General features: G+C 51.7%; 1 protein-coding gene across 6 annotated transcripts in view; it reads right to left on the reverse strand.

Moving 5' to 3' along the window:
- Positions 1 to 25,425, reverse strand: part of PRKAR1B (protein kinase cAMP-dependent type I regulatory subunit beta) — a 184,964-nt gene that overhangs the window by 151,609 nt on the left and 7,930 nt on the right. For 3 of the 6 annotated variants that reach the window (XM_045389832.3, XM_045389833.3, XM_045389831.2), the window contains exon 2: positions 17,114 to 17,312. In XM_045389832.3, coding sequence (XP_045245767.2) covers positions 17,114 to 17,290 — 177 coding nt within the window. In that variant the 5' untranslated portion in view covers positions 17,291 to 17,312. Of the gene's footprint in view, positions 1 to 17,113; positions 17,313 to 18,172; positions 18,235 to 18,515; positions 18,629 to 18,793; positions 18,928 to 25,425 lie in introns of those variants that run through there. The other 3 variants (XM_065541506.1, XM_065541505.1, XM_045389830.2) reach the window with 3 other exon arrangements.

Genomic DNA, 25,425 nt, shown 5'->3' on the forward strand with positions numbered 1-25,425 from the left:
GACTGAGCGAGACTCCGTCTCAAACAAACAAACAAAAAAAACAGGCAAAAAAATGAGAAATGAATGAGCGAATGAACAAAAACGTAGGCGGGACCAAAGTCAGAGCCCCACGCCCTCATGCCATATAAACTGTCATGACCACAGACTCAGCTACTCAGTCGCTCGGTGATTGGCAGGTACAGGGACGGTCTTGGGGCTGAAGACATAGGGTCAGAGGTGGCCAGCAAGAAAGGAAGGATGATCTCTGCCAAGCTCAGCCCAGAATGTGTCCCAGAATCGAGTAACCCAGCCCTGGGGATTGTCCTGGTCCTGTCCCGTCCCACACAGGGGGATGAAGTGCAGACGTCCAGAAAAGAAAATATGTGGGTGGGGCCTGCGGTGGGCGTGGAATCTAAGAGAGAGCCCTGTGCCAGTGAGGAAGGGGTCAGTGATGCCGCCTTCCCAAGCCTACACGTGGGAAGCACCATCTGAATTACGATGACCTTGTGTTCCATGACGGAGACCAGAGTGGAGGCAGAAACAGTTTCAAGTAAGATGGTCGAGGTCACAAGACAGAGCCCATCGCAGTCAGCAGGCTACAGAAATTGTGACCAGATGAAGCACCTTAGCCAGTCACTGGTGGTGTCAATAGGACTTTTTGTTTGTTTTTGTTTTTGAGGCGGAGTCTCCCTCTGTTGCCCAGGCTGGAGTATAGTGGCGTGATCATAGCTCACTGCAGCCTTGACCACCCAGGCTCAAGCGATCCCCCCAGCTCAGCCTCCTGACTGTCTGGGACCACAGATACACCACCACCACGCCTGGCTACATTTTTTGTTTTATTATTTGTAGAAAGGTTGTATTGCTATGTTGCCCAGGCTGCTCTCAAGCGATCCTCCTGTCTCGACCTCCCAAAGTGCTGGGATGACAGGTGTGAGCCACCACACCCAGCCCCAATGGAACTTTTTTTTTTTTAAGACAGAGTTTCACTCTTGTCGCCCAGGCTAGAGTGCAATGGCACGATCTTGGCACACTGCAACCTCCGCCTCCTGGGTTCAAGCAATTCTCCTGCCTCAGCCTCCTGAGTAGCTAGGATTACAGACACCGGCCACCACGCCTGGCTAATTTTTGTATTTTTAGTAGAGATGGGGTTTCACCATGTTGGCAAGGCTGGTTTCGAACTCCTGACCTCAGGTGACCCACCTGCCTCCACCTCCCAACGTGCTGGGATGACAGGGGTGAGCCGCCGCACCCAGCCTCAGTGGGACTTAGCTTTTGAGATCTGTGCCTGAAAGTACTTCACTTCATAGAGGAGAGACTGGCCCAGGGCCTCATGGCTCTGGCAAGGACCCTGGGCTCTCCCTTCCCAGGAACCAGAAGCTGCTTTACTTCAAGGAACGAGGTTGGGGTCCCATTCTCTTGTCTACCTGTCCTGGCACGACGGGACTTCCCATCCTTGGCAGCTGAGGAGTCAGACTAGGCAGGATACATGTAATTTCAAACACACAGGCTGCTTCAGGAGGCCTTGGGAGAAAGGGGGGCGGTGAGCAGAGACCCTCCCCAGGACCACGCAGGGGTGACCTCTCACGGGCTCTGCCTGTGCACATGGCAGGCCGTTCTTCCCCTTCCCCTTCCCCTCTTGGGATTCCGGGAAGGCCTCTCATTTTGCAGCCCCCACTTCCTGTCTTCTGTTTTCACACTGATGCGTTGTCTGAGCTGCAGGACGATCGAGGTCGTGGGGCCGGGACAGGCTTTTCCAGGCCAAAGACATCTTTGTAACAACACTGTGGGAACAGGGTTTCCAGAAAGCTCCGTGGCCAGAATGTGCCCCAGAATGGAGTAGCCCGGCCCTGGGGATTGTCCTGGTCCTGTCCCGTCCCACACAGGGGGATGAAGTACAAACATCCAGCCCGGAAAAGAAAATATTTGGGCGGAGTCTGGGGTGGAGATGGAATCTAAAGAGATTTTTTTGGACCCAAGTTTATCCTCCCGAGAGAAGCCTACACGCAGGGCTTACCGGCAGTGGAATTCCTCGTTCCTGCCTGCGGCCCGGTTCTCGCTCCCACGGGGACGCAGCCTGCCCCTCCCACTGAAAGGGATTTCTGAGAGGCGGCTGATCCACCTGGCTGATGCCTTCGACATTTCTGAGAGGTGGCTGGTCCACCCTGGCTGATGCCTTCGACATTTCTGAGAGGCGGCTGGTCCACCCTGGCTGATGCCTTCAACATTTCGGAGAGGCGGCTGGTCCACCCCGTCTGATGCCTTCCACGGAGGGTGTCTAGGCTTCCATGGGGCTGTCCGCTGCGTGCCGGGCAGGCATGAGTGGTGTTTCTGGACCACCTCCCCCGAGCAGTTCTATGAGCAGCACAAAGACAGCCCCTCTGCACTCTGGGAAACCCTAAGTCTCAAGGGCCAGTTGTATTTGAGGACCAGGGGTCTCCAGGAGAGGGGTCAGATGGTACTAACCCCAGGCCAGGGCCCATAAGCCCACCGAGCAGGGGCAAATCATCCCCAGCCATGAGGTGGAGAAACCGAGGCCCAGAGAGGGTAAAGGATTTCTTCAGGGGAACCCAACCATTCAGTGGCAAGGTTGGAAGAGAAACGCAAGGTCTTCATTTACTGAGCATCTACTGTGTACCAGGCCTCACACAGAGAGTACAGCAAACAAAGGGAAAGAAAAAGGAAAGGAAAGGAGGAAAGGAGAGGAGAGGAGGGCAGGGGAGGGGAGGAGAGGAGAGAGGAAACGAATTAGAAATTAACAGGCTGGGCCTGGCACAGTGGCTCATGTCTGTAACCCCAGCACTTAGGGAGGCCAAGGCAGGCAGATCACTTGAGGTCAGGAGTTCAAGACCAGCCTGGGCCACATAGGGAGACTTCATCTCTATAAAAAATTAAGAAAATTAGGCCGGGCACGGTGGCTCACGCCTGTAATCCCAGCACTTTGGGAGGCCAAGGTGGGCGGATCACGAGGTCAGGAGATCGAGACCATCCTGGCAAACACGGTGAAACCCCGTCTCTACTAAAAATACAAAAAAATTAGCCGGGCGTGGTGGTGGGCGCCTGTAGTCCCAGCTTCTAGGGAGGCTGAGGCAGGAGAATGGCGTGAACCTGGGAGGCAGAGCTTGTGGTGAGCCGAGATCGCGCCACTGCACTCCAGCCTGGGTGACAGAGCGAGACTCCGTCTCAAAAAAAAAAAAAAATTAAGAAAATTAAAAATTAATAAAATAAAATAAAAATAGAAGATGAAGATGCAAATCCCAGTGAGGCAGAGTGTACACAGAAGGGTGTGAGCACAGGCGAGGGCCCCGCTCACCTTCAGAAGCAGACGGCACGTCTGTACATGTGCACATGTGCACATCTAGGTAAGTACGTGTGTGTGTGTGTGTATCGAGGTCAGTACGTGTACGTGTGTGTATCCAGGTAAGTATATGTGTGTGTGTATCTAGGTAACTACGTGTGTGTGTATCTAGGTAAGTACATGTGTGTATCTAGGTAACTATGTGTGTGTGAGTGTGTATCTAAGTACATGTGAGTGTGCGTGTATCTAGGTAAGTACGTGTGTGTGGGTGTGTGCACATCTAAGTATGTGTGTGGGTGTGTGCACATCTAAGTATGTGTTAGTGTGTGTGTATCTAGGTAAGTACATGTGTGAGCGTGCGCACATGTGTGAATGTGTACATATCTATGTATTTGTGTGTACGTGTGTGAGTGTGTACATATCCAGGTAAGTACATATGTGTGAGCATGTGCACATCCAGATAGGTACGTGTGTGAGTGTGTGCACATCTAGGTAAGTACATGTAAGTGTGTGCACATATGTGTGAACATGTACATATCTAGATCAGTACATGTGTGAGCGTGTACACATCTAGTTAAGTACGTGTGTGAGTGTGTACACGTGCATGCAAACACACCCCTTACATCCACCACTCTCAGGGTAAGCTGAGTATGTCCAGGTGTGTGCACAGCTATGCATCTGGGTAAGTGCATGTGTTTTAATGCATGTGAACACACGACTCCACGTACCCTCCCCCTCGGTGGCAACAGTACATCCTTGCCTGTGTGTGCCTGTGTCTGCATCTGGGCGAGCGTGTGTACATGTCACTCACGCACACATGCGCACGCACTCACTCCCTCACCCACCATGGCAGCTGTCCCCCCCACCCCACCTCTCCCCACACAGCAGCAGCAGCTGGGAATTCAGCCTCTCCCTCCTGGAGGGCAGCATCCCAGCTCCAGCCTGCCACACACAGGGGCACCAGCCTTGTAGTGCGAAGGCGGAGAAGCCTGAGTTCCTAGGATGGAGGACAAGAAAGAAGCAGAAGGCGGGGGATCCACCATCAGAGCCAACGCCGGGAGAACCCGGCACCCTGCCCCAACGCGCTGGCGGCCAGGGCCCACAGGCAAGGTGGGAAGGGTGTGGCCTCAGAGGCATGCCTGGGTTTGCGTCCAGCTCCATGACTCTCCCTGGCTGACCCTGGGAACCGGCGTTCTCTCTCCAGCACCCATTTTCTCATCTGTAAGATGGGAGTGTCAACATCTCATCTGACCAGGCCTGCATGAGAATTTGATGAGATAAAGTATGCAAAGCACCACGTGCCGTATCTGGGTGTTCCTGCGTTGGGAGGCACTGACTCCCAAAGCAGGAAGGCGCTGATGGTCGGGGCCCCTCCCAACGCAGGAACACCCTGGGTAGGAAGGGCAGAGGGCACGGCTGGAGGAAGGAGTGGGCAGATACCACCTCAGTCCATCACACACTGTCATGGTCACCAAGTAGTGAGCTGGGAGGGCCAGAGGACACTAAAGATCCTCCCTCCCTGCAGAGCTGGGACTTGGGGTTGGAGCTCAAGCCTAGATCTCCTCCTCTGAGCTCACCCAAGACAGGACTGTGGTGAGAGGCTCTCTGAGGAAGCAGCCGTGGCCCTAAAGCAAGTGTTGAAGAGCGGCCAGCTGCAGGAGGGGTGGGGAGGACGCTCCAGGTGACAGGACAGTGCTGGCCAGAGCCCTTGGGCGGCCACGGGCTGCAGTGGAAAGGCAGGCAGGAGCCAGACCCCGTGAGGCAGGAAGGAGCTTAGATTTGTTAGGAGAGCATTGGGAAGGTTTGGGAAGGTTTTAAGAAGGGGATGCAGTTCCATTTGTGTTTCTGGAAGATGGCTCCAGCTGTGACTGATGTGGAAAATGGAGCACGAGGCCCGATGGGAAGCAGAGAGGCTTCTGCAGTCATTCAGTCAAGAGGACAGTAGCTTGGGCTAGGAAAGGGGTGGCAGGGAGAGAAACAGGCATATTTGATTTGTGTGCCAGAGGTAGGATCTCTCTTGGATGGAGAATGTGAGAGAAACCCCACAGAGGAGAAAGGACAAAATGGGGGTCCCGGAATTCCATGAACTGATACAAGTGTGAGGGTCAACCCCCCAAGTTTCATATGCACAGAACACAGAGAACCATAACAAAGGCGCTGAGGACTGGGCTGCAAGCAAAACATTGTCCAAGTCCCAGACGAGCCCCCAAGCGAACCACACAAGGGTGTGCCGAAGCAGCACTACAAACGCTTGGAAACGGAACTCGTATTGGCATCGTCACCCACCAAGGGTGAGAGAGAACTTGTAGTCTGAACCTCATCAACTGATTTCCTGCTAAAACAAACAAAAATATCAACATTCTCCATAAGATTTTAATAGGACCCAAAGTTTGACAACATAATATAGAAAATGTCTAGTATATAATCTAGTTACTTGACAAATTATTCAATATATCAAGAACTAGGGGAGAGCGCCTCTGCCTGGCTGCCACCCCATCTGGAAAGTGAGAAGCGCCTCTGCGCGGCCGCCCCATCTGGGAAGTGAGGAGCGCCTCTGCCCGGCCGCTGTGCAACCTTCCAAGTATGAAGTGACAGCCCTGTGTGTGATCTTTTCTGTCTTCCCCAAGTTTGCATTTTTGACATTAAAGTTTACTTTTTAATTAAAAGTTTTAAATTACAGAATAAAAAAAAAGGAACTAGGAAAGTCTGGTCAGCTCTCACAGGAAAAGACAATCCATGGCTGACAATCTCCAGATGCCAGAGATGATGGGATTATCAGGTTAACACTCTAAAGCAGCAATTTTAACTATTTTCCATGAAGTGAAGGTGAATACTCTTGGAATTGGTGGGGGAATTATCAGCAAAGAAATCAAATTTATTTAAAAAGAAAAAAGGAAGAAGAAAGGAGGAGAAGGAGAACAAGAGGAGGAGTAGGAAGAGGAGGAACTACCAAATAAAAAATTTAGAACTGAAAAATAAATACAAATTTTAGAACTGAAAAATAAAGTAACAGAAAATTTAAAATTCACTAGATGGGATCATTTGCAGAATGGATATGACAGAGGATAGAGTTGGTTAGTTTGAAGAGCGACCAACAGAAATCATCCCACCAAAAGGATGGGTCGGCCAGGCATCGTGGCTCATGCCTGTAATCCCAGCACTTTGGGAGGCTGAGGCGGGTGGATCACCTCAGGTCAGGAGTTCGAGACCAGCCTGGCCAACATGGCTAAGCCCCATCTCTAACCAAAATACAAAAATTAGCCAGGCATGGTGGTGCACATCTGCAATCCCAGCTACTCTGGAGGCTGAGGCAGGAGAATTGCCTAAACCCAGGAGGCAGAGGTTGCAGTAAGCCGAGATCGCGCCACTGCACTCTGGCCTGGGTGAGAGAGTGCGACTCTATCGGAAAGGGAATGGAAGGGAAGGGAAGGGAAGGGAAGGGAGGGGAGGGGAGGGGAGGGGAGGGGAGGGGAGGGGAGGGGAAGGGAGGGGAGGGAAGGAAAGGGATTGATTTAACAGAGCCTCAGGGACTTGTGGGAAAATATTTAAAAATCTAACATTTATGTCACTGGAGTCCCTGAAGGAGAGGAAAAAGAGACTGGTACAGAAAAATATATTTGAAGACATGATGGTTGAAAACTTCTCAGCCAGGCGCGGTGGCTCAAGCCTGTAATCCCAGAACTTTGGGAGGCCGAGACGGGCGGATCACGAGGTCAGGAGATCGAGACCATCCTGGCTAACACAATGAAACCCCGTCTCCACTAAAAATACAAAAAAATTAGCCGGGCGTGGTGGCAGCGCCTGTAGTCCCAGCTACTCGGGAGGCTGAGGCAGGAGAATGGCGTGAACCCGGGAGGCGGAGCTTGCAGTGAGCCGAGATCGCGCCACTGCACTCCAGCCTGGGCGACAGAGCAAGACTCCGCCTCAAAAAAAAAAAAAAAAGAAAGAAAACTTCTCAAATGTTGAAAGGTATAAATATTCAGATTCAAGATCAAAGGAAAACAAGAGAAACTCAAAGAAAATCAAACTTAGACACATTGTACTTCAACTCTGAGAAACTAAATACACAGGAAAAATCATGAAAGAAGCCAGAGAAAAGAAACATAAAATAAAGCAAATGAGGATTCAAAAGGCTGATTTGCCATCAGAAACCATAAAGAACAATGGGAAGACATCTTTAAACTGCTGAAATAAAATCACTCTCTACTCGGAATCCTGTATCTGCAAACATGTCCTTGTCCTTCAGGAATGAAGACAAACCAGAGAGATTCTCAGATGAAGGAAACTAAGAATCCGTCACCAGCAATCCTGCTCTAAGAGGAATGCTAAAGCAAATTCTTCAGGCTGGTGGGGGAAATGATCCCAGAGGGAAAAAAAACAATTCAGGAACCACAGAGGGGCGATAGAAATGGTAAATACCCAGGTACATCTTCTAGACTATTTGCCCCTCTTAAATTACTTAAAGTATGTGAAAGTGTTAAAAGTAAAAATTGGCAGGGCGCAGTGGCTCACATCTGTAATCCCAGCACTTTGGGAGGCTGAGGTGGGCGGATCCTGAGGTCAGGATATCGAGACCATCCTGGCTAACACAGTGAAACCCCATCTCTACTAAAAAACAAAAAATTAGCCAGGCGTGGTGGCAGGCACCTGTAGTCCCAGCTACTTGGTAGACTGAGGCAGAAGGATGGCGTGAACCTGGGAGGTGGAGTCTGCAGAGAGTGGAGCTCATGCCACTGCACTCCAGCCTGGGCGACAGAGCAAGACTTTTTTAATTTTTTTTATTTTTTGAGACAGAGTCTCGCTCTGTCGCCCAGGCTGGAGTGCAGCGGCCGGATCTCAGCTCACTGCAAGCTCCGCCTCCCGGGTTCCTGCCATTCTCCTGCCTCAGCCTCCCGAGTAGCTGGGACTACAGGTGCCCACCACCTCGCCCGGCTAGTTTTTTGTAATTTTTAGTAGAGACGGGGTTTCACCGTGTTAGCCAGGATGGTCTCGATCTCCTGACCTCGTGATCCGCCCGTCTCGGCCTCCCAAAGTGCTGGGATTACAGGCTTGAGCCACCGCGCTCGGCCAAGAGCGAGACTTTGTCTCAAAAAAAAAAAAAAAAAAGATGCATCATAATATATACTATGCTATATGTACTGTATATACTACATATATAGTAACAAATAGTATTTTCTTTTTTAAAGTGAATAAACACACCAACTAAAAGACACTGTCAAATCACATAAAAAATGAAAACCAAGTATATGCTATCTATAAGACACACTTCACTGATATAGCTTTTAAAATAAGAGGATAGAAAAGTAATCACACAAATCCTAATAATGTGGCTGTATTAATATCAGATAAAGCAGACTTCAGAACAATGAAAATTACCAGGAACAAAGAGAAACATTGAATAATGATAAGAGGGTTTATTCACCATGAAAACATAGCAACCCCAAATGTATATGCAACTAATAACAGAGCTCCAAAACACATAAAGCAAAAACTGACAGAATTAAAGAAGAAACAGACAAATTATATTTGGAAGTTTCAATGGTGTTCTTTGGTAGTAGGTATAACAAGGGGCCAAAAAAAATCAGCAAGAATGGGCCAGGCGCGGTGGCTCATGCCTGTAATCCCAGCACTTTGGGAGGCCACAGCAGGCAGACCACAAGGTCAGGAGATCAAGACCATCCTAGCTAACACAGTGAAACCCCGTCTCTACTAAAAATACCAAAAAAATTAGCAAGGCGTGGTGGCGGTCGCCTGTAGTCCCAGCTACTCGGGAGGCTGAGGCAGAAGAATGGCATGAACCCAGGAGGCAGAGCTTGGGAGTGAGCTGAGATTGCGCCACTGCACTCCAGCCTGGGCGACAGAGCGAGACTCTGCCTCAAAAAACAAAAAAATCAGCAAGAATGCAAAAGACTCTAACCTGAACAACACCTCAAACAACTAGACTTCACCAACATTTACAGAACACACCACCCAACATTTCCAGAACACACCATTTCCAGAACACACCACCCAACATTTCGAGAACACATCACCCAACAGTTCCAGAACACACCACCCAATATTTCCAGAACACACCACCCAACATTTCCAGAATACACCGCCCAACATTTCCAGAACACACCGCCCAACAGTTCCAGAACACATCACCCAATATTTCCAGAACACAACACCCAACAATTCCAGAACACACCACCCAACATCTCCAGAACACACCACCAACATTTCCAGAACACACCACCCAACATCTCCAGAACACACCACCAACATTTCCAGAACACACCACCCAACATTTCCAGAACACACCACCCAACATCTCCAGAACACACCACCAACATTTCCAGAACACACCACCCAACATTTACAGAACACACCACCAACATTTCCAGAACACACCACCCAACATTTACAGAACACACCACCCAACAGTTCCAGAACACACCACCCAACAATTCCAGAACACACCACCACCATTTCCAGAACACACCACCCAACATTTACAGAACACACCACCCAACATTCACAGAACACATCACCCAATATTTCCAGAACACACCACCCAACATTTCCAGAACACACCACCCAGCATTTCCAGAACACACCACCCAACAGTTCCAGAACACACCACCCGACATTTCCAGAACACACCACCCAACAGCAGCACACATTGTTTCCAAGGGCACATGTGACATTCACCAAGATAAAGCATATGATCAACCATAAACCACACCCTAACCAAATAAAGATTCAAAATCACACAAGGTATGTTCCCTGACCACAATGAAATTAAACCAGAAATAAACAAAAGAGAGATATCAAAAAAAAAATCCCCAAATATTTGGAAATTAGACAACAAATTTCTAAATAAGAGGAACCAAAGAGGAAATCTCAAGGGAAAACAGAAAGTATTTTGGGCTAAATAGAAAATACAGCATATCAAGATCTGTGAAATATAGCTAGAACAGTGCTTTAGAGAAAAATCTGTAGCATTATATATTTCTATCAGACAAAAGGCTTAATCATCTAAAATTTCACCTTAAGAAATTTTAAGAATAGATAAAACCCAAAGACTGCAGAAGAAATGAAATAATAAAAATAAGAGAAACCAACAAAATCTAAACAAAAATAGAGAAAATCGATGAAATTAAAATCTAACTCTTTGAAAAGATCAGTAAAATTGATAAACTTTTAGTCAGACTGATCAAGCAAAAAAGAAAAGCCAGAAATTACCATCTCAGGAATGAAATAATACAAACAGTACAGACATTAAAAGGATGAGGTAATATTACTCTACATTCATAAATTTAACAACTTAAGTGAAATGGAATAATTCCTTGAAATATGCAAACTGTGCTCGGGTGCGGTGGCTCACACCTGTAATCCCAGCACTTTGGGAGGCCGAGGTGGGTGGATCACTTGAGGTCAAGAGTTCGAAACCAGCCTGGGCAACATGGGGAAATCCCGTCCCTACCAAAAATACAAAAATTAGCCAGGCATGATGCCTGCAATCCCAGCTACTCAGGAGGCTGAGGCAGGAGAATCACTTGAACCCAGGAGGCGCAGGTTGCAGTGAGCTAAGATCGCGCCACCGCATTCCAGCCTGGTTAACAAAGCAAGACTCTGCCTCAGAATAAATTAAAAAATAAACAAGCCTCACACTAGAAGAAAATATTTTGTAAATTAAATATCTGACAGTTTATACAAAATTTTGAAACTCAGTAGTAAGAAAACAGACAACCTAATAAGAAACATGGACAAAATACATGAACAGACACTTCACCAAAGAAGATATTTGAGTGGAAAATAAGCGTATGAAAACATCCTCAAGAACTCTAGTCATCAGGAAATGTAAAATAAAACCACTTTAGGGCCAGGCGCGGTGGCTCATGCCTGTAATCCCAGCACTTTGGGAGGCCCAGGCGGGTGGAGCAGCTGAGGTCAGGAGTTCAAGACCAACCTGGCCAACATGGTGAAACCCCATCTCTACTAAAAATACAAAAATTAGCCGAGCGTGGTGGCACATGCCTATAAACGCAGCTACTCGGGAGCCTGAGGCAGGAAAATCACTTGAAAATCACCTGAACCCAGGAGGCAGAGGCTGCAGTAAACCGAGATCATGCCCTTGCCCTCCAGCCTGGGTGACAGAGCAAGACTCCATCAAAAAAAAAAAAAAAAAATCCACTTTAGGTGCCACCATATACCTATTAGAATGGCTAAACGTTTTCTAAAACTGACAGTATCAAAGGCTGCCGATACTGAGGAACAAGAATCATGGCTGCTTGGAACACAAGATAGGACAGACATCCTGGAAAACAGTTTGGCAGTTTCTTATAAACATACACTTACCCTATGACCCAGGAATCTCACTACTAAATATTTACTCAAGGGAAATAAAAACCTTCTTCCACATTAAAAACCTGTAAGACGAATATTTATAGCAGCTTTATTTGTAGTCGGCAAAAACTGGAAAGAATCCAAGTGTTCCTAGACAGGGCACAGGACAGACAAGCTGCAATCCATCTATGCAACAGGACACTGCCAGCAATAAAAATGCAGGACCTGCTCATGCAGAAAAACACAGATGAGGCGGGCGCTGTGGCTCGCGTCTCTAATCCCAACACATTGGGAGGCCGAGGCAGGTGGATCACCTGAGGTCAGGAGTTCGAGACCAGCCTGACCAACATGGTGAAACCCCGTCTCTACTGAAAATACAAAATTAGCCAGGCGTGGTGGCACATGCCTGTAATCCCAGCTACTCAGGAGGCTGAGGCAGGAGAATTGCTTGAACCCAGGAGGCGGAGGTTGCACTAAGCTGAGATCGTGCCACTGCTCTCCAGCCTGGGCAATAAGAGTAAAACTCCGTCAAAAACAAAAAAGAAAGAAAGGAAAGGAAGAAAAGGAAGGGAAGGAAGGGAAGGAAGGGAAGGAAGGGAAGGAAGGGAAGGAAAGGAAGGAAAGGAAAGAAAGGAAGGAAGGAAGGAAGGAAAAGGAAGGAAGGAAGGAAGGAAAAGGAAGGAAGGAAGGAAGGAAAGAAGGAAGGAAGGAAGGAAAGGCAAAAAGAAAGAAAGAGAAAGAAAAACAGATGAGCCAGGCACGGTGGCTCACATCTATAACCCCAGCACTTCGGGAAGCTGAGCAGGGAGGATCGCTTGAGCTCAGGAGTTCAAGACCAGCCTGGGCAACATGGAGAAACTCTCTCTCTACAAAAAACACAAAAATTAGCCAGGCATGGTGGCGGGCACCTGTAGTCCCAGCTACTCGGGAGGCTGAGGTGGGAGGATGGCTTGAGCCTGAGAGGTGGAGGTTGCAGTGAGCTGAAATCATGCCACTGTACTCCAGCCTGGACAACAGAGCCAGACCCTGTCTCAAAAAAGAAGATTGACGGCGTTATTTTAGATAATCTTCGGAAAGATCACATCTTGCTCAGGAAACTCCCACACTGTGTTTTGCCATCAAATAAGAATTTTTTGTTTGTTTGTTTTTGAGATGGGGTCTCGCTCTGTCACCCATGCTAGAGTGCAGTGGCACAATCTGGGCTCACTGAAACTTCCACCTCCTGGGTTCAAGTGATTCTCCTGCCTCAGCCTCCCAAGTAGCTGGGACTACAGGCGCACGCCGCCACACCCGGCAATAGTTTCTTTTTTTTTTTAAGTAGAGACGGGGTTTCACTGTGTTAACCAGAATGGCCTCGATCTCCTGACCTCGTGATCTGTCTGCCTCAGCCTCCCAAAGTGCTGGGATTACAGGCATGAGCCATCGCACCTGGCCCAAATAAGGAGTATTTTGTCTGCTTAAGTCTCCACCACAGAAAAACTCACTCATGAAGGCCAGAGCAACAGAGGCCCAGCCTGGATGGCACTCCGAGAGCTGGGTCACCCCTGCCGGCCTGTGTGACTTTATCCCAGGTGCTTTATGAAAGCCTCACGAACATGCACCCTGCTTGGGATACAAGTGGAGAAAAACCCTCCATCAGAGGCTTCTGCCCACCACTCAGCCCTGGCTGGCCTTGAGGGAGTGGCCCAGACCTTGCCCCCTCTCCACCAGGGCTGCTGCCCTACCCAGAGGCACACTTCCTGGTTCTATTGCAAACATTCCACAGCACCTCACTGGTCCAGAAAACACAGCAGAAAATGAGTCTCCACGGAATTTTAGGGCCCTGTTGGGTGGTTTATATTTGGGGATCTCAGCTCCCATCGCAAGCTGAGGGGCATTCTTCCCAGTTAAACACACCCACACGTAGAACATGCACGCGACTTCAAAGACTTCACGAAAGTGCCCCAAAGGTCCTATCGGCTACTGCAGAACACAGAAACAAAAATCACCCGTAATCGTGCCCTGAGACGCCACTCTTATCAACATTTTGGTGGACGCCCCTCAGACTTTTTTCTTTGCATATAACACATTATCGTTGGCATCACTTTCGACAAAAATGGAACTGTACCACAGATCCTATCTTGCAACCTGCTATTTTCACTCAGCAATGGCTTGTTGTTGGAGGAAGGCCTGAGAAAAACTGCCCTGCCCACGCCCAATAAGGCCGCTGGGATCAGTGAATCGTGTCCCCAAAAATAGACGCTCTGGAGTCCTAACCTCAGGACCTCAGAAGTTGACTTTATTTGGAGGCTGGGTCTTGACGGAGGTGATGAAGTTACAAGAGGTCATTGGGGTGGCCTTGGTCCAGGATGACTGGTGTCCCTGTGAAAAGGGGAGATCTGGACACAGACACTGACGGGGGCAGAACGCCACGTGAAGATAAAGGCAGGGACCCGTGATGCGTCTGCCAGCCTGGACCACTCAAGATCGCCAGCACCACCCGGAGCGGGGGAGACCCAGAACCTTCTCCAGCACGGACCCCGAAGGAGCCATCCCGCCACACCTTCATTTCAGACTTCCAGCCTGGACCACCCAAGATCGCCAGCACCACCCAGAGCTGGGGAGACCCAGAACCTTCTCCCACACAGACCCCGAAGGAGCCATCCCGCCACACCTTGATCTCAGACTTCCAGCCTGGACCACCCAAGATCACCAGCACCACCCAGAGTGGGGGAGACACAGAACCTTCTCCCGCACGGACCCAGAAGGAGCCATCCCACCACACCTTGATCTCAGACTTCAGCCTCCAGAACTGTGGGAGGAGATGTTTCTGTTGTTTAAGATGCCTGGTGTGTGGTACAGTCATCCCCTGGTATCCATGGGAGATGGTTCTAGAATCTCTAAGGATACTAGAACCCATGGATGCTGAAGTCCCTGATATAAAATGGTGTTGTATTTGCATGTAACCTACACACATCCTCCCATATACTTTTTTAAAAATTTATTTATTTCTGAGACAGAGTCTCGCTCTGTCGCCCAGACTGCAGTGCAGTGTCCCAGTCAGCTCACTGCATCCTCTGCCTCCCCGGTCAAATGATTCTTCTGCCTCAGCCTCCCAAGTAGCTGGGATTACAGGCATGCACCACCACACCCGGCTAATGTTTGTATTTTTAGTAGAGATGGGGTTTCACCATGTTGGCCAGGCTGGTCTCCAACTCCTGGGCTCAAGTGATCCGCCCTCCTGGGCCTCCCAAAGTGCGGGAATTATAGGCATGAGCCACTGCGCCCGCCGGCCCCAATTTTTTCTTTCTTTCTTTCTTTTTTTTTTTTTTGAGACAGTCTCTCTCTGTCACCCAGGCTGGAGTGCAGTGGCATGATCTCAGCTCACTGCAACCTCCACCTCCCAGGTTCAAGCAATCGTCCTGCCTCAGCCTCCTGAGTAGCTGGGGTTACAGGCCTGCGCCACCACGCCCAGCTAATTTTTGTATTTTTAGTAGAGACAGGGTTTCACCACGTTGGTCAGACTGGTCTCAAACTCCTGACCTCAAGTGATCCACCTGCCTCAGCCTCCCAAAGTGCTGGGATTACAGGCATGAGCCACCGCACCAGCCGGCCCCAATATTTAATACTAAAAAAAAAAAGGAAAGAACTAAATTGTCCATTCACTCATGGGGGAAAGGTTGAAAAATCTTAGTATATCTTTTCCACAGAACATTGTGCAGTCACTTAAAGTGAAGTCTTTAAACAAAATATAAAAAATGAAAAAGATGAAATATAAATTGCATCTATAATGTGACTGCAACTAAGACTTATGTACGTATGTATCCACGTATGTATGTATGCATGTGTGCATATGCATGTGTGTGTGTATGTATTTCTGAGACAGGGTTTCACTCTGTTGCCCAGGCTGGAGTGCGGTGATATGATCATGGTTCACCACAGCCTCAAACTCCTGGGCTCAAGTGATCCTCCCACCTCAGCCTCTGGGTAGCTGGGACCACAGGCAGACGCCACCACACCCAGCAAACTTTTTAAATATTTTTGAGAGACAAGGTCGAATTCCTGACCACAAGGGATATTATTTACCACCTCAACCTCCCAAATGTTGGGATTACAGGTATAAGCCACCATATCTGGCCTACAACTACATTTTTATAAAAACAACATTTGAGGGGGAATTCGGTAGAGAGGACTACGGAGCATTTTTATTTCTTCTTTCCACTTCCAACCTTTTCAAATTTTCCTAAATAGGCATGCATTACTTTAAAATGTTTTTTCACGGATTGCTTCCAGGGTAAGAGCTACATTCACTCCTTTGCGTTAGGACTATGTGATCACAGGAGGCCCCTGTCAAAAGCATAAACACCGCTGGATGGGGACGTGGTGGTTCACAGGCGCTCAAAGGCAGACCTTGGCCTGAACTGGGCTTCCCAAGTTCCCAAATCGTCCCCAGGAGAGATGGGCACAGGGGACAGTTAAGTTGTGATAAAAGGACCAAGAAAAGAAACCTTAGGTGATACACAGAGAGCCTGGGGTGGGGCCCAGAACAAGGGTGGGAGGAGCCCACGGAGAGGGGAGCGAATGCAGCGGGAGGTGTCACAGGGACTCCTGTCCCAGCCGCCACTTCCCAGCCACATACTTCCAGGAAAAGAACCCAGATGCAGGAGGCCAGGAAGGGGATGAGAGGCATCATTCCTGGAGAGAAGAGCAGGCCTGGGCTTCTCCCCGACCACACGGGCAGAAGGGCACTTTCCTCTCCCAGGGCTGCAAGATTAACGTGGAATCTGACCTCTTAGCCATGGCAGCTATTTTCTCTTTCTTTTTTTTGAGAGAGTCTTGCTCTGTCGCCCAGGGTGGAGTGCAGTGGTGCAATCTCGGCTCACTGCAGCCTCCACCTCCCGGTTCAAGTGATTCTCCTGCCTGAACCACCCCAGTAGCTGGGATTACAGGCGTGCGCCACCACACCCGGCTAATTTTTGTATTGTTTTAAGTAGAGACGGGGCTTCCTCATATCGGCCTGGCTGACCTGGTCTGAACTACTGGCCACAAGTGATCTGCCTGTCTTGGCCTCCCAAAGTGCTGGGATGACAGGCGTGAGCCACCCTGTGGGAGCTATTTTCTTTTATCCCAAGTGCTGACAGCATCTTTAACTAGGCCTGGCCCTCATCTCGGTTCCTCAAGCTGAAAACTGTCGATGAGCCTCACAAGCTACAGAAATACCTGGACCTAAAACCCTGAACCTCCTTCCACGAGAGCTCTGAAGACCTGGAACCCCCTGGAAGCAGAAGGGCGAATTCTGTGGCTCCGAGGACTCCAGCTCGGGGCATGAATCTCAGGAGACCAAACAAGGGAAGGTGGGCCCCAGGTCGGCCTCTCCCCGCGCTTCTCTGGAAGGACCTGCAGGATGGCGGACAGTCTCTGGGGCACCCAACCTTCGAGGACCACAGGATGGAGGGAAGGTTTTCCCGGCTACCGCCTCTGCCCTAGGACACCTGCGAGGGGAAGCAGCGGGCAGTGGGGGCCACTCACCTTCTCCAGCTTCTCGAAGTGCTCCCGGAGGAACTTCATGGGGCGCTCGGGCTTGGAGATGCAGAGGTGCACGATGCAGTCTTTGAGGACCTGCTGGATCCCGTGCAGTTGCACGTACAGCTCACAGCCCTTCAGGCTCTCATCCTCCTCCGAGGGGCAGACGGGCGGGGAGGCCATGGCGAGGGCGGCTGCTTCCTTCCTGTTCAGAAAACACAGATCCCCAGGCCTGAGAGCTGCCCAGGGCTGCACGCCGGATAAACGCAGGCGGCATGAAGCAGGCTTCTCCCAGGAGCGTGGAAGAAAGTCACTGATTCTGCATTTGTCAAAGATCCTTTATTCTGTGGGGCCAGGTGAGGTGTTAAATGTGACGACCCCCAGAGCCTTCCCTCCCAACAGACCCCGGCAGGGGCGGAGGGGGCTCAGACAGGGGTGCGCGGCTGAGAAGCCCCTTCTGCAGTTATGAGGATTCCGGGGTGGGAGGAGTGGGGGGCCCGGCACCCTGAGGGTCCAGCCCGGGGGTTCCTGGGCCTCGCCCTCCTCCATCCCCCCTTTTTGGGGGGGCACTCGTGTGAAATGTGAATGCTGGGGGGCCCCTGCGTGCGGCCTCAGGGGAGGGAGAGATGAGGGTGAGGCTGTGGATGGGCTGGGCCGGCCTCTGCACAGGAAAAGACAGAAACGCAGGTAAACAAGGGAAGCCGGCGGTGGTGGGGGGGTGGGGTGCAGGAGAACAAATGCGGCGGCCACGCAGCAAAGTCACCATGGCCAGGCCAGGCCCGCACCGCACCGCGGAGCGCAGGACCCCAGCCCCCTGCCAAGCCGCTCCCAGAGTGCCCAGACCACCGGGAAGGCGCTCACCCAGAGACCCCGCGTCCCCCGCCCCAGCCCCGGCCTCTGCGCCGGCGAGGACCCTCCCGGGACCCCCGACCCGGCGCCCCAGGCCCGGCCCCGCCCCGCGTGACCCACTCCCGGTTGGGGGCCAAACCCTCCCAAATGTCCCCATTCCCGGGGGCCTCCCAGGCCCGGGGGTCCCAGCGCAGACCCCGGCCCAGCCCCGCGTACCTGGATGCGCGGTGCCCGAGGCCAGGAGGCGGCTGCGCGGGGACGCGGGGCGCGGGGACGGCGGGCGAGCGAGCGAGCGAGCGGGTCCCCGCACTGCAGCGGCGCCGCCCTCCACGCCCGCCCCCGCGCCGCGCGCAGCTGCTGCACCCCCAACGCCGCCCGCGCGGGCCTGCAGCCAGTCTCCCCCCTATTCATTCCTCCCCGCGGGCCCCCCAACCCCGGCCCACCCAGGCCCTCCCCGTCCCCGCCCCATCCCCCACCGGCGCAGGTTCAGGCGCAGCGCGGCCAGGACCCCCGCTCTCGCCGCCCCCTGCCCCCCACACTCAGACCCTGAGTCTCCCACCCTGGCTGATGCAGGCCGTGAGGCCGCCTGTGATGGCCCGGGCTCCCCCTCCCCCCCATTCACAACCACCAAGGCAGCCTGAGCTGCTCACACCAGGGTCACATCCCTGCATCCAGCAAGCATGCCCGTTCCCTGGGGTCTCGCTCTGCCTTAGGGGCCAGAAGGGGGTGGCCAGGTGGGCCCAGCCCGGCTTCCCCAGGTGACTCCCACCGGTTAGGCGCACCAGCTTCACCCCGACACCCAGTGGGAAATCGGGACCTTCCTAAATTCTTTCCCACCTTTCCTGGGGGTCCAGAGGTCATGGAGGCCTAGGAGGAGCCTCTTGGTGACCGTCCTAACCCACAAGCCCAGCCCTGCAGGAAAGGGAAACCTCATCCTGCTACCGCACACCGTTGCCCCATCCTGCCAGGGTGGGGGCAGAAACTCCATCTCCCCTCCCGAGAGGCTTCAAATGCCAGGAGATGAGCAGGCAGTTCAGGCTGTGAAGATGACACCTGCCTCCCTGTGCACCCACCTGTCCAGCCTCCTGGGTCCTCCAGTCACCTGTCCACCCCAACCCCACCCCCACCCCGTCCTCCACTCACCTGGCCGACTTCCCTGTTGCCTGCTCACCTGTCTCCCACTCTCCTGCCCCATCTTCACCCATCTCCCACTCACCTGTACACACTCAACGTATCCCACTCACCCATCTCACGCTCACCTATTCCACACTCACCTGGACACACACTGTTTCCACTTAGCCCTCCCATGCTCACCTGGTCCACACTCACCTGACCAGCCTCCCTGTTCTATGCTCACCAGTTCACACTTACCCGTCCCATGCTCACCTGTTCCCCCACTCACCTGCCTGCACAGGCGCTACACAGGTCACCAGCCCTGCCCAGCACGCTCCCCAGCAGGGCTGACATTGCCTCAGCCTCTTCTTGCCAGGGTGAACGTAAACCAAGCAGGCCACCCTCGGGAGTCAAACACAAAGCTCCTTGGTCCTCAGCCCTCACCCTCAGCGCCCGCTGGCCCCAGACCCGTCTCAGGCAGACCTGCATTTGTCCTGAGACTTTCTCAGGGATCCAGGCCCGGTCTCTGAATCTGAACTCCATCCCACAACCCACTCAGACCTCTGGCTCTCCCAGCACTGGCCTGCCTGGAGCTGCTGCTACCAGCAGTACCATCACGCGCTCCCCACGGCCCCTCCGCTCCCTCCTCCTCCTCCTCCAATTACTCCTGCTCCTCCAGGGTGGACTGGTGAGAAGGACAGCAAAAAAGGCCCAGGTGTCACCTGACCGAGGCAGTGTCTCGCTTTGGGGGTAGATGCTCCAGGGCTGGCTGCTTCTGGCTCCCCTGGGGTTCTCTGGAGACTCCCTGTAAAGACTTCCCCCACACCGTGCCTCTAGAGGAGAGTGGAGGCCCCTCTCTGGCTGAGCTCACAGGACAGCCCTCTGATCCCGAGGCACACACACAAGGCCTCCTTCTGCTGCGATTGCTCCTCAGGCGGGCTCCTTGGCCTGCGTCCTTTTGAGACAAGGATCTCCCAGGTTTGGGGGCTGGCAGCATGCACCTGGCCCACCAGACATGCGGCCCCTGGCCCCACTGAGATGTGACATCTACTGAACTCCTCTCCTCATTGCCACGATGGCAGCTCCCACTGCCTCTCACTTTCACACTTTTCCCGGCCACTCAGGTCCCTGTTCCAGTGGCCCCCACCCCCCACAAAGACTCCCTCTTCAGACTGGCTCTGGTAGCAATGCAAGGTGTGGCCCCTGCTGCCCCAGCCTGCAGAAAAGCTTCTGCCTGACTTCCAGGCCTCTCTTGCTGCAGCCTTACTGGCTTGAGCCAAGGAAAGGAAACAAGGGGGTGCGGAAAGGAAGCAGACGCTTCCTTAGTGTCCTGCTCACTGTCTGATCAGTCCCAGAGGATGAAATCAAGTGGGAAGAAACAGGATCCTGGAGAAACGGAGCGACGGCAGTCCTCAAACCAAACCTGAGGCCCTTCCCCTATCTGGACTTCCCAATTATGTTCATCAATAAATACCTTTGGCCGGGCGCGGTGGCTCACACCTGTAATCCCAGCACTTGGGGAGGCTGAGACGGGTGGATCACCTGAAATCAGGGGTTCAAGACCAGCCTGGGCAACACAGCGAAACCCTGTCTGTACTAAAAATACAAAATTAGCGGGCGTGGTAGCATGTGCTTGTAATCCCTGGCTACTCAGAAAGCTAAGGCAGGAGAATCACTTGAACTCGGGAGGCGGAGGTTCCAGTGAGCCGAGATCGCGCCACTGCACTCTAGCCTGGGCAGCAAGAGCGAACGGAACGCCATCTCAAAATAAATAAATAATAAATAATTATCTTCTACTGACTGAGCCAGTTGGCTTTTTGTTTTTGGTTAGTTGCAACTGAGAACATCCAAGTGAATATACGCCTGATCTGACACAATCCCCCCCAAAACACACACTGACAACCCCATTAAATGCTCCTGGGTGCAGATGCAGGGAGGGGTCTGGTGAGCTCTGAGGAGCTGTGCTTGGTCATCGAACCATGTGGCCCTCAACAGGTTGGTCGCCACCCTGCTACCCGGTGACAAGCCCTGGCTGTCATACGGTGCCCAAGCAGCCATGCCCTCGACTGAAAATGTGTAGCTGGTGACTGGGTCACCCATTCAGAAGTCCCAGTAAATCCCGCATCTGAGAATGCCCCCTCCCCATAGGGAAGGGCCCGCCCTCCATGCTGGGCCCTGTTATTTTTCTCGGCAAAAGTATTCACATTTCTAAGCCCTGTGGGGTCTTACTTCACCCCTAGAATGTGCCTGTAGGATTCATCGTGACCAAATGACCACACGTTGCAGAACTCCAACCAAAGAGCCACAGTCTCTCTCTCTTTTTGTTGTTGTTGTTGTTGTTGTTGTTGTTAACAGAGTCTCACTGTCTCCCAGGCTGGAGCGCAGTGGCACGATCTCGGGTCACTGCAAGCTCCGCCTCCCAGGTTCACGCCATTCTCCTGCCTCACCCTCCGGAGTAGCTGGGACTACAGGCGCCCGCCACCACGCCCAGCTAATTTTTTTGTATTTTTAGTAGAGACAGGGTTTCACTGTGTTAGCCAGGATGGTCTTGATCTCCTGACCTCGTGATCTGCCCACCTCGGCCTCCCAAAGTGCTGGGATTACAGGCGTGAGCCACCGCGCCTGGCCAAGCCACATTCTTTATGCTTTTTTTTTTTTTAATTTTGTTGTTGAGAAAGGGTGTCACCCTGTCACCCAGGCTGGAGTGCAGTGGTATGATCATAGCTTACTGCAGCCTCAAATTCCTGGGCTCAAGCCATCCTCCCACTTCAGCCTCCCAAGTAGTTGGGACCACAGGTGTGCACCACCACACCTGGTATTTTAAATTTTTTTTTTTGTAAAGACAGGGTCTCACTATGTTTCCCAGGCTAGTCTCGAACTCCTGGTCTCCAACAATCCTCCCACCAGCTTCCCAGAGCACTGGGACTACAGGTATAAGCCACCGCACCTGGCCCAAAGCCACATTCTTTTCCCAATCACTACATACCTCTCACCTCTAAACTTACTCTGTCAGCTCCAATTCACCCTCCAAGATTCAACCAAAATGTTACTTATGCAGGGCAATTCCCTGAGGCACCAGCACTGCCTCCGGAGGGCCCGGGGCTCCCAGTACTTCTCCTTAGTAGCTCTTATCACACGTGCAATTGAATAATGGTGGGCAAGGCTGCTGGCTTAATTGCTGTCTCCCCTGCTAGGTCAAAAGCACCAAGTATGCATGGATGGTGTTTGTCTTATTCTTTATTCGCTCTGCATGGCAAAGAGACCAACACAGATATTTTTTGGGGTGCAGACAGGAAACAAAGATTCTTTGTGAAGCTGCTCTGGCCACTGGGCAGTCTGCAGAGTGTCGTGGTTTGAGATGGGATCTGTAGGTCGGCTTCCTGGGTGCGGCTCCTGAGCCTTCCCCGGCCAGCTGTGTTCACTGCACAACGTCCGTAAGCTCTCTGAGCTGAGGATTGAGGAGAAACTGCATGTGATCGTGGCTGACGGGAGAGGCCACTCATCCTCAAATCTAGGTGGATGTACGAGGAGCGAGGGCCGAGAGGCTGAGCATGGAGCACACAGCATATAGTAGGAGCCCAGGAACTGTGAACAGTAATAATTATTCTCCAGCTGGGCATGGTGACTCCCACCTGTAATCCCAGCACTGTGGTAGGCCAAGGCAGGCAGATCACCTGAGGCCAGGAGTTCGAGACCAGCCTGGGCAACATGGTGAAACCCCGTCTCTCCAAAAAAACACAAAAATTAGCCAGGTGTGGTGGCGTGTGCCTGTAATCGCAGCTACTCGGGAGGCTGAGGCAGGAAGATCATTTGAACCTGGGAGGCGGAGGTTGTAGTGAGCTGAGAGCACGCCACTGCACTCCAGCCTGGGCAACAGGAGTGAAATCCAGTCTCAAAAAGAAAAAGAAAGGAAAGGAAAGGGAAGGAAGAGGGAAGGAGAAGAGAAGGAGAAGGGAAGGAGAAGGGAGGAAAAAGAGAGAAAGAAGCGAAGAGAAGAGAAGAGAAGAGAAGAGAAGAGAAGAGAACAATGTGACCAGGCATGGCGGCTCATGCCTACAATCCCAGCACTTTGGGGGGCCAAAAGAGGACGATCACTTGAGTCCAGGAGTTCAAGACCCATCTGGGCAACACAGCAAGACCCCATCTCTACAAAAAAATACAAAAATTAGCCAGGCATGGGGGTGCATAACTGTAGTCCCAGGTATTCAGGAGGCTAAGGTGGCAGGATCACCTGAGCCCGGGAGTTCAAGGCTACAGTGAGCTATGATTGCACCACTGCACTCCAGCCTAAGAAACAGAGTGAGACCTTGCCTCAAAACACAGACACCCACACACAATGTTCTCTAATATTCAAGTTTTGCATTGTTCACTGTGTAGGTAAGGGATGCATAATTTCACAGAAAATTTTGCCACAAACCTCAACAGTCTTCTCTACACATGGCTCCTGAGTGTGGTGGGCATTCTCAGATGGCCGCAGGGTCCCCACCTCCCAATGCTCATGCCTTGTGGGGTACCATCCCCTTGAGTGTGTGCAGGTCCTGAGGCTCACCCCTGCCTGGTGGGGTACAGCAAAGGTGAGGAGTGGGCATCACATATGATTCATGGTAACATCTGCCTTGCTGGGGAACTCTCTCTCCCTTGCTGGCTTTGAGGGAGCCAGCTGCCGTGTCATGAGTGGCTGTAAGAGGATCCCGTGGCCAGGAGCTGAGGGCAGCCTCTTGTCCACAGCCAAGGAAGTAAATGCTGGAAACAACCAAGTGCACTTGGGAATAGACCCTTCCTCAGTCGAGCCTCAGATGAGAATGCAGCCCCAGCATAGATTGCAGCCTTCGGAAGACCCAGTAAAGCCATGCCTGAACTCCTGACCCACAGACAGCGGGCCCCAGGCCTTCACTGGGGGAAGCTTTATATACAAACATATATATACACATACATACATATATACATATATCCATATATATGGATATATGGATATATCCTCATGCTTCAGCCTCCTTTATTTCTTTTTCCAGTCTTGCTATGTCACCCAGGAGTGTAGCAGCACAATCTCAGCTCACTGCAACCTCTGGCTTCTGAGTTAGAGCAATTCTCCTGCCTCAGCCTCCCAAGTAGCTGGGACTACAGGTGCACAGCACCACTTCTGGCTAAATTTTGTATTTTTAGTAGAGACGGGGTTTCACCATGTTGGCCAGGCTGGTCTTGAACTCCTGACCTCAGGTGATCCGCCCACCTCAGCCTCCTAAAGTGCTGGGATTACAGGCATGAGCCACCGCGCCCAGCCTGACCCATTTTCAACTCTAGAAAATGTGTCTTCATTATCCCTTCAAAACCTCCTACTCCCCACTTTTCTTCTGCCTTCCTGGGACATCTGTTCAACAGATATTAGCATTGTTGCTTCTGTTCTCCATATCCCTGACCTCTTCTCTTACATACTTCTTGTTCCTGTTTCATTTTGGTAAGACACAGATCTTCATCTCTTTTATAGGCCTTTTTTTTTTTTTTTTTTTTTTTTGAGACAGAGTCTTTCTCTGTCGCCCAGGCTGGAGTGCAGTGGCACAATCTCAGCTTACTGCAAGCTCCGCCTCCCAGGTTCACACCATTCTCCTGCCTCAGCCTCCAGAGTAGCTGGGACTACAGGCGCCCGCCACCACGCCCGGCTAATTTTTTGTATTTAGAGACGGGGTTTCACCGTGTTAGCCAGGATGGTCTTGATCTCCTGACCTTGTGATTCGCCCGCCTCGGCCTCCCAAAGTGCTGGGATTACAGGCGTGAGCCAATGCGCCCGGCTGGCTTTTTTTTTTTTTTTTAATGAGATAAGATCTCACTCTGTTGTCCAGGCTGGAGTGCAGTGGCATGATCATAGCTCTTGGCAGCCTCAATCTTCCTGGCCCAAGTGATCCTCCCACCCCAGCCTCCTGAGTAGCTGGGAATACAGGTGCACCCCATCACACCCAGCTTATTATTATTTTTTTCTTTTGAGAAGGAGTCTCGCTCTGTCGCCTGGGTGGAGTGCAGTGGCACGATCCCAGCTCACTGAAGCCTCTGCCTCCCGGGTTCAAGCAATTCTCCTGTCTCAGCCTCCCAAGTAGGTGGGACTACAGGTGTCTGCCAGCATGCCCAGTTAATTTTTGCATTTTTAGTAGAGATGGGGTTTCACCTTGTTGGTCAGGTTGGTCTTCAACTCCTGACCTCAGGTGATCCACCCGCCTTGGCCTCCCAAAGTGCTGGGATTACAGGCGTCAGCCACCGCACCCGGCTGTAATTGTTTATTTTTTTGTAGAGATGGGGGTCTCACTATGTTGCCCAGGTTGGTCTCAAACTCTTGGGCTCAAGCAATCCTTCCACCTCAGCCTCCC

The sequence above is a fragment of the Macaca fascicularis genome, chromosome 3 (assembly GCF_037993035.2).
Source record: "Macaca fascicularis isolate 582-1 chromosome 3, T2T-MFA8v1.1".
Taxonomy (NCBI): domain Eukaryota; kingdom Metazoa; phylum Chordata; class Mammalia; order Primates; family Cercopithecidae; genus Macaca; species Macaca fascicularis.